At 40.3% G+C, this 8941-nt stretch overlaps 1 protein-coding gene across 1 annotated transcript in view; it reads left to right on the top strand.

Annotated features, from left to right (window-relative positions):
* The window catches only part of LOC145393541 (uncharacterized), a 9205-nt gene extending 5414 nt beyond the window's left edge, over positions 1 to 3791 (top strand). The window contains exons 2-5 of the mRNA XM_080267691.1: positions 550 to 641; positions 1757 to 1818; positions 3063 to 3142; positions 3426 to 3791. Of these exons, the coding sequence (XP_080123817.1) occupies positions 550 to 641; positions 1757 to 1818; positions 3063 to 3142; positions 3426 to 3791 (600 nt within the window). The remainder of the gene's footprint in view (positions 1 to 549; positions 642 to 1756; positions 1819 to 3062; positions 3143 to 3425) is intronic.
* The last annotated feature ends 5150 nt before the right edge of the window (positions 3792 to 8941 follow it).

Raw genomic sequence — 8941 nt, 5'->3', positions numbered from 1 at the left:
TGTGGTGGATAGGTGAGTATTGGGTCAAGGACAATTTTTATTTTTTATTTTGAGGTGGATCCGGATGCGGATGCAGAAATAAATAGTAAATCACTGGTGTCGGCAGAGGTATGCCTTCCTTTCTCTAGGACTGCATTACGTGGGCAGCCTAACACCACAAACTTAATTTCCTCCACCAAAGAAGTTGGACGGAGATTGGTCTATAAATCATAATTTTATATCATTGGCCTTGGCTGAGGCATGCTGTCTAAAAATCATGAATTATATTGGCGTTGGTGGAGGTATACGCTCTCTGAGTGCTTTCTAATTAGTATATGTGCCGAGGAAGTGTAAAGTGAGTTGCGATATACTATTCTTCCCGCAGACAGTGTAAACTCGTATGATTATGATGATAGTAATGATGAATACTAATGAAGGTAAAAATGATGGAGATGAATGAAGTGATAATGATGAAGATAAAATGATGCTGTGGATAATGCTAATGGTAATAATGGTGAGGGTATTAACGATTATCATGCCAAATCTTACGAAACTCTCCTTCACATACAGGTGGTGTTGGTGGCGGCGGTTGGGGGTGTGGTGTCAGCGCCCCAGCACTTCTTCGATCCTTACCAGTCGCACCCTGTCGTCTCACACCACTGGTCAGTATGGCGCTGGAGTGGGATGCCTTCACGCGGTGGAGTGTAATGACGGCCATAGGACTCTGAGGCCCCTATCCTCGTCGGTTAAGGAAGCTCCCTAACACCTTTCCTAAGTGATTGATTCTGCTTATTGCACCTTTCCGACCTCTTCTGTGTTACTTATATCATTCTAACATCATTATACTTTGCGTGGATGGCGTGCAAAACGGTATTAGCCAGCTGTGTCCAAAAATAACTCGGTAAAGAAAAAGCGTTAGGGAGCTTCCTTAATCGCCGAGAATACGAGCCTTAATCTCCTTCCATCCCATATGCTCTCTTGTTTCAGTGATCTAGTAATCTTTTTTGTCTGCACTTTTCCCATCCCTACATCTTAACAATAATTTTAGAATAGCATTTTTTTGTAGTTTATGACCTTTTTGTGGAACCCGGCTACCAAATACATGTTATACTATACAAAGACTGTGTGGTAATACCTTTAATACTGATAAGATGCCTAATTAACCATTTGCAAGTTTTGAGCTACAAGGAAGTTCAAAATATCGACACTGATCATTTTTTCTTAGTACAAATCGAGTTTAAAACAGAGAAATAACTGTGAAAATAACTTTGACAATATGTTCAGTACTTCCCGAACCTTATATTGTCTAATTTTTACCATTTTTTGCCGTAGATAAGGAAGGAACAGTTCGGAGACCGTCCTTTTTTTCACAGTGTTAGAGAAGTTGGATATTATTTTCCTATTTCGCGGCATGACTTTGTTTAGGAAGCAAATGATATAATGTCAAAGATATTTTCATACGACATTTATTTATTATAATCGCAGTTTATGCTGATGCTACTAATATTAATAACGTCTATATTTTCAACTTCCCGGTAGCCCAGTGCCCTTATTCTCGTCGGTGGCACGTTTTCCTTAGCGATTTATTCTTGGATGAGGATGGTTAATAATCTTTTGTTTGTTATTTATGCAGAGTATGGCGATACTGGAAGGATTCATATAACACAGAATAGAACAGTAAGGTGTATCAGGCAAACTAAATCGCTTATGAAAATGTGTTAGGGGCCTTCCTTACGACCTGGCTATAACTGAGTGTAATTCTTCGTACTGGCTACAGGGTCGTGCAGGGATCACAGAAGGGGGTGGATGGCAATGTTCCTGCGTTATTCGACCGTCATGGTGAGATAACACAACGATAACACTGCTTTAACCACCTCGCTATCACACTGTCACTGCTCTGATCATGTCACTAACGCTACTACCACTCTCATCACGTTACTAACACACTAATACACTAATCATATCACTACCACACTAATGTTGCTTTAATTGCACCAACACTTCTTTAACCACACTAACACCACCTTAACCACACTAATATTACTTTAACCACACTAAACACTAATTTAACCACACTAACACTACCTTAACCACACTAATATTACTTTAACCACACTAAACACTAATATAACCACACTAATGTTACTTTTACCACACTAAACACTAATCTTAACCACACTAATATTAACCGCACTAAACACTAATTCAGCTACACTAACTCTCCTTTAACCACCATGGTAACACCACTTTGGCCAAGTCACTACCACACTAACACTAACCACGTCAACACTACACTTCTTTAACCTCTTCAGTCTGATTCCCTTTTTTTTTTTTTCATTATTATTCTGTTCTTACCATATTTAGGAGATTTTGCGCATAGTGAGAATTTTTTGAATAATTATAAAGTGTTAGATCCATCCTTCATAAATCCCATCACAGTAAAAGTCCCGTAAGCCAGAATAAAGTTGTTTTGCCATTCCAGACGATTTTACTCAGATGGAAAGAGACATCAACCTGGAAGGGTAAGATAGAGCCTTAATAAATCCCTCCAGTAACAGAGCCTTTTTTTTAGGTTGAATAAAATCGTCTGGAAATATTAAGAGGAGCCGCTACATCACAGGATTGAAGGATTTAAAGTCTACGGATAAAGAGATGATATTTTGGCGACCAAAAAAAAAAAAAAGTAATCGTATGCTTTGAGGTCACTGAATTCTTCTTCACTGCTCGCTATACCCAAGTGGAATAAAATCACTTGGAGGCAGCGAGAATAAGATGAAGAAGAGAACAGCGTCACTTATACTTGCTGTCTCCTCACGATTCTATTTAGTTTAGGAGAGACTGTTGCAATAAGTTATATATATATATAGCCTTCATTAGCCCCTTCACCGCTAGAGGCTCTCTGAAGCTGAGTTTGTTAGTTTGTGAGTTGCGAGAAAAAACAGGAAAATAAATAAAAACAGAGTAAGTAAGTACGTAAGTAAGGAAGCAATTAACAAGCAAGCAGGTAAAGCAGAATAGAGTAAGTCACTGTACCTCAAGTTTGTCTTCCTTCCACATACACTAACTCCATATATTCCCCATAGGCCGTCCAGTGGTGTTGCCTTACTTTCCCAGCCCCAGCATCTCCTACACCCCCCAGCACCTCGACTCAGCGCTCCCCCAGGTCAGAGGAAAAGGATTTCACTTGGTTACATAGGACTGGTACACTGGTATAGGGTGGATCTCAGGGTTAGGGAACTTGACTGAATAACTGAGAAACCAACCAGCTTGGAAAATAGCCATCAAGTGAAGAAAGCTGACCTATGAACACTACCTTTAAGTATGTGTATATAAGTATGTATGTCATATTATGATGTCTCTGATAACTGTATGCCTTTGAGCGTGTGTGTATTTCTGCATCTCTGTCTTCGTACTAAAGAAAATAATAGTGACTGTGTTGTTGACAGGCCTCAGCACCCTCTGGAGTATCAGCGCTGAACAACCCTCCTCAGGCAGTGAAGTACAGCAATGCGGAGAGAGTGAGATCAACCCTGTCGCCCCTGATGCGTCTGGCAGTGGACACAGGTGTGGTGAAGCCCGCAGGCAGCTCCCACACAGGCGCCCCCCAGTACATCGTGTCTCCCCACCTGGCTGAGGAGGTCGGGGGCGTGTCCAGCTTGGCTCACCGACTGGGGGCTGTTCCCGTGGCGGCCGTTCACGATGTCCAAGCGAGGCCGAATTTCGAGGACTCCGAAACGGCCTTCGCTCCAGTTCTCATCCACCAGGAGACGCCGCAGATTACCCTTTACACCCTCGAGGTTCCGATCCAGTAGACATGGTGGCTGAATGGCACAGGAAGGAGTAAAATAAAGCACTTATTTTCATTTATATTTGGAGAGGAGAAGGTTTACAGTCAACAAAAAACGTAGTAGTAGTAGTAGCAGTTGCAACCCCAGGCTCGTCTGAACCATTAACTCGGTGGACTGCAGGTTGAAGTAGCCCTTCTCCGACAGTCCACCATCTTCCTCTTAGGGGAGAGGGAGGGGCACAAGGGATGTTCGTATAGCTAGGTAGGTCCACCACCCTGTTATATCGGTGCCACCACATGAAGGAATCCCTCTCCAGCACGAACAAAATAAGAAAGAGGAATAAAAAGTCTACTAACGAGGTATCGAGACTCCGAGATGCAATGACACTGGACATGAGAGATGTTTATCCATAAGCTTTGGTGTGTGTAATCATTAGAATATACCAAGAATTCAGGCTTTCATAATATATTGCTTTAGCGAGTGGCATAAGAGATCATAATTTTCAGGTATTAAAACAAGCCATATTAGAGTATTTAAAAGCTCTTCGTTCCGTGTTTCAAACGTAGAGAACAACGGGTATTTCGACGCTGTTTCTGTTCATTGTCTCTGTGGTGCCATTACAGATTTTTTAATGATCGAATCACTCTCAGTACAAAAGTTGTTTAGTTCGCCCACGGTTGAATTGTTTTTGAAATATTCGAGTTCTAATTTATTTCCCGTTTTCCCTGCGACCCACAGTAAGTGATAGATGATTTATTTGTATTCAGTCATTTATGTAGGGACACTCGTTCGTTAATGACTTTTCCTACCAATTTTATACATTTTGTAGACATGGTGCAGTTTGCTCATCCCTTCAGGCTAAAATACTTTCTAGTTTTGCTTCTTTTATTCATGTTTTGGTGAAGAGAGAAATATTGCAGACTTTCAGCTCAGTTCCTCTATCTTCTATTGAACGTTTGCTTATAATCATATAATTTTAGCTGTGTCCATTTCTTTTTAATTACTACTGATGTTTTCTTGGCATAAAGACTGTGTTCATGGTTTACCTGTGAGGGGACAGAGAGGGAGCATGATGGTGGAAACTATCGCATCCTACTGTACTGCCTTCTTGGGGTCTGCCGTGTTCTAATACCCATGTTCATTATATTTGTGCTTGAAGCTGGCATAAATAGCTATCGTGCAGCGCTGCACATTTGCCCATAGTTTGTGTTATGCTCCACAAGATTGTGTTAGCAGAGGGAAGAGCTGGAGCCACTGCTGTTTAATGCGGTGCTGTTTTTATTTATACTAAAGGAATTTTTTGCTTATTATTAGTGTCCTTTTTTTTTTTTTTTTTTTAAACTGGGGCCAATGATGTTTAGAATGGAATAGTATTACTTTGTTAGACCGAAGCAATTATTTGTTTTGAAATACAACGCCATTTTGCTTAGGGTAAAACAAAGATTTTTTGTTCTTAATGGAAGGTAGTTTTTGCTGCGGTGAGGCATGTAGTGTTTTGGGCTTCAGTGCTTTTTTTTTTTTTTTAATACATATATAGACAGGGATGTGATGTTTTAGAGTGCCTTTTTTTTAAGGCAATTAGGATCCGTATATTGTATGTGGCATTATTTAAACATTCTATTCAACAATAAAACAGGGACTCAAATGTGTGTGTAAAGCCTCGATCGATTTTCTTTTTACTGATGTGAGGGAGATTACCATAAAGTTTTTAGTGTGTGTATGTGTGTGTGTGTGTGTGTGTGTGTGTGTGTGTGTGTGTGTGTGTGTGTGTGTGTGTAATTTGAGTGTATGTGCTTGTTTGTATATGTTTGTGATTGTAATTTGCGTGTTTTCTTCTTTGTATGTATATTTTTTCTGTTGTAATATGTCCTCCTACGCTCATGTTCACGCCACACCTTCTCCTGACGCGAACACCCATCACTCCATCTGAAGTTTAAGCTCAGCAAAAGAAATAAAGTTTTACGAAGTGGTTTGAATACTCAGTGAATGGACAGAATTATTATTATTATTATTATTATTATTATTATTAGATCTTGTAATGCTACCAGGCCTCTAAACATTCACCGACCCTTGATACTCTTGAACCCACCTCCCGTCTAGCTTGTACACGCCTTGACCCAGCTAGTTTCAGACATTTATTTCGACCCGTACTAAGGCCTGTTAACCTTTCTAGTTCCGATTTCCCAGTTATTTTCTGCACTAATACTTGCTGCCCCTTTTAGTTTAGGTTTAACTAATTACGATATTACTTTCCACACTGATACTTGCTTTCCTCTCTAGTGTGGGTGTTGCAGTTTTATCCGTACTGATAATTGCTCTTCTCTATTTTGGGTTTCACAGTTGTTTTCCATGGCACTCCAGGTAAACGTTTTTTATCATTATCCTCCTTTTAACTTGGCGGATTTACGTAGCTTATTTCCCGTAGCTCAGTGCCAGAATAAGACAATACTGTGGCACTACATCCTTTCCACAACATTTTTTTTTTTTTTTCGTGACTAGCATCATATTCTAGTGTTAACCTCTAGCTCAGCATTCCAGAAGGAGACATGGCAGTTTTAAGCCTAGTTAAAGTGGACAGAGTATAGATTTGAGAGCTGGCAAACTCAAAATTGCTGGTGTGAGGGGTGTTTCAATCTCCACTAACCCCTATACAGTACGAGAGGTCACATCTCTGCTGAATTAAATCGTCTGGTGGTAGCATGGAAGAACTATAAATTTTTTCACCGTACTGAAGGGGTTGTCACTCCAAAGGTGAGGGAATATCGAGTCATTTAATGAGAGAAAATATTGACAATTATCGTAAAAAAAAAAAGTTGGCTCTGGGACAAACTATTTACACACACACACACACACACACACACACACACAAAACCTGTTAGCATGCACGTAGGCTGAGGGGCACACACCGATGATATAAGTGACCAACATAATCCTTAATGTCCCCCGGAAGCTTAGTCTGTTATCATCCGTATGTGCATAAACCAGCAATACAAACTAGGAAATGACAAGGCAGTGATATGTGGCATCCTTATGAAGCCACGTCGATGAACTTGAAATAGAGGCATCGTTCATTTTGCAGTAATTATCGTTCGTAGTGTCAGCTTATTTAGTGTGAAGTGTGTACCAAGACTTTCTAATTGAATGTACAGATAGCCAGAAAGCATCGGTTGTTCTTGTCGTGCGCTAAATTCTGAACTACGGGACGAACAGCTTTGAAACGCTGTTCTCTATATCCTGTTTCAGTAATCAGCTTCAATTTTGTTGTGTCACCTACTTGAAGGCCAGTACTATGACATCACTGTGAGATTTTAGTTGCTGTGGGTTACCAAGCATACTGTAACATACACACACACACACAGACACACACACACACACACATGAATATTCATTTATGTGCATAGGTTGCAAGGTGTACAAGGACAACGATAAATAAACGTAAACACACACACACACACACACACACACATACAATCATTGGGTGTAACTGTGTGCGTAGGAGGCATAAGAATAACACACACACACACACAGCCATTATACGCGTGTGTGATCGTGAGATGAGATGAGGTGGACAGATGAGAAGCGTGAGCAGATGTGACGTGTCCAAACAGAGAGAGAGAGAGAGAGAGAGAGAGAGAGTCCAGAAAACAAGAAAAAAAAAAATGCACGACTGGGGGAATACTAATCAGTATCATGTCCAGTGAAGTTGGCCACACACTCATTCACGCACCATTAAAGTTCTTGGAATCCTGACTCTTCGTAGTTATTGCCACTGAAACATTTTTTTCTTTCTTCTTAGCGTTTCGCATTATGTGTCTGATTGCTAGTTGAACGGCAATCGATTTTTATTTATGACTTGAAATTCACAATGATCTCCTCATCTTACCTACTCAAGGAAAAATAGAAGAATGTTTGTTGTTACTGTAGTTTATTTTCTACTCACTATAATGTAGCAAGGAGGGGACTGATGTCACAACCTTCCCTCACAACACCACACAACCACCATCACCCCTCCAGCAGAAGCAAGGCAGGCTGGGGGAGTGGATATGTTGCTCTTACTCTCTACTGTTTTCCTTCCTCTTGTATCCATCTGCTGTTTTTAGTCAATTCTTTCTTTTTCTCGAATATTTCTACAAACTTCCCTTCCTCATCTTTTGCCTTCCCTACCGTCTTTCTTTTCTCTCTCTTCTTCATTCATCCCGTCGACTCTTCCTTTCTCTTTCTTTCCTATCTCTATCCTACACCCATTTTTTCCCCTCCCTCCACCCTTCATCCCTCCAACTCTCCCTCCTCTGGCCTCACTACAATTGGTAAACACAAAATGCCCTGTTACAGCTTGAAGGTAACCCGGGGTGCTTCTGTCCGGTGTGTCACCTGACCTAAACTGTGGGTGTGTAGGTTGAGGCATTAGGCCTTGTTAACTTCAGTAATATATATATATATATATATATATATATATATATATATATATATATATATATATATATAAAGTGGGAGCAAGAATGAAATAAGGTGTCACCTTATTCAAGGGGTTAATATTCCTTGTGTCAGTACTGAAGTAGGTATAAATAACATACGACTGAATATTAACCTCTTCTACCGGAGCATATTATACTATATTCTTGCTACAACCAGACCGTTCTATTCATTTAAGGAGAGCCCCCCGATAATGACATTAGTAACAAAATCCTCCAGATCAATTAGTATTTCAGAATCTGAATGAAACAATTTGGAGGTATTACGGATGCTCCAGAATAGTAACGTCACCATACTGGAAGGGTTGATATCACAAGACCTAACCCAATATTTTCCTTGTTTCTGCCTCATTTACACCCCGCAGTCAGTGGCAGGTCAGCACAGACAGTTCCAGTCAGGAAAACCAAAGGTCATATATCCTTCTCAGGTTAGAAAGCTTCCTAGCACCTCTTCCATACAACCTTAATTCTGCATATGATGCAGTTTTGCGTCATACACTCTCCTAATGAGGGACTAAACGCTGCCCCTATTTAAAGCGTTTTGCAACTGAGTGGTCTTGGATGTGATCAGACATGTAACCCTCCGGTCGATATGTCTAGTAGACAACTGGAACACGACGCCAAGTATATATTTTCTCGTACATTTTCAAGTGTTCATAGTAAATATTTAAACACTTGTGAGAAAATATTTATGATGTAATA

This window comes from Coenobita brevimanus, chromosome 24, assembly GCF_032717465.1.
Source record: "Coenobita brevimanus isolate Jiangsu-jjx chromosome 24, ASM3271746v2, whole genome shotgun sequence".
NCBI classification, from domain to species: Eukaryota; Metazoa; Arthropoda; class Malacostraca; order Decapoda; family Coenobitidae; genus Coenobita; species Coenobita brevimanus.
This window is presented reverse-complemented; position numbering and strand designations above follow the sequence as displayed.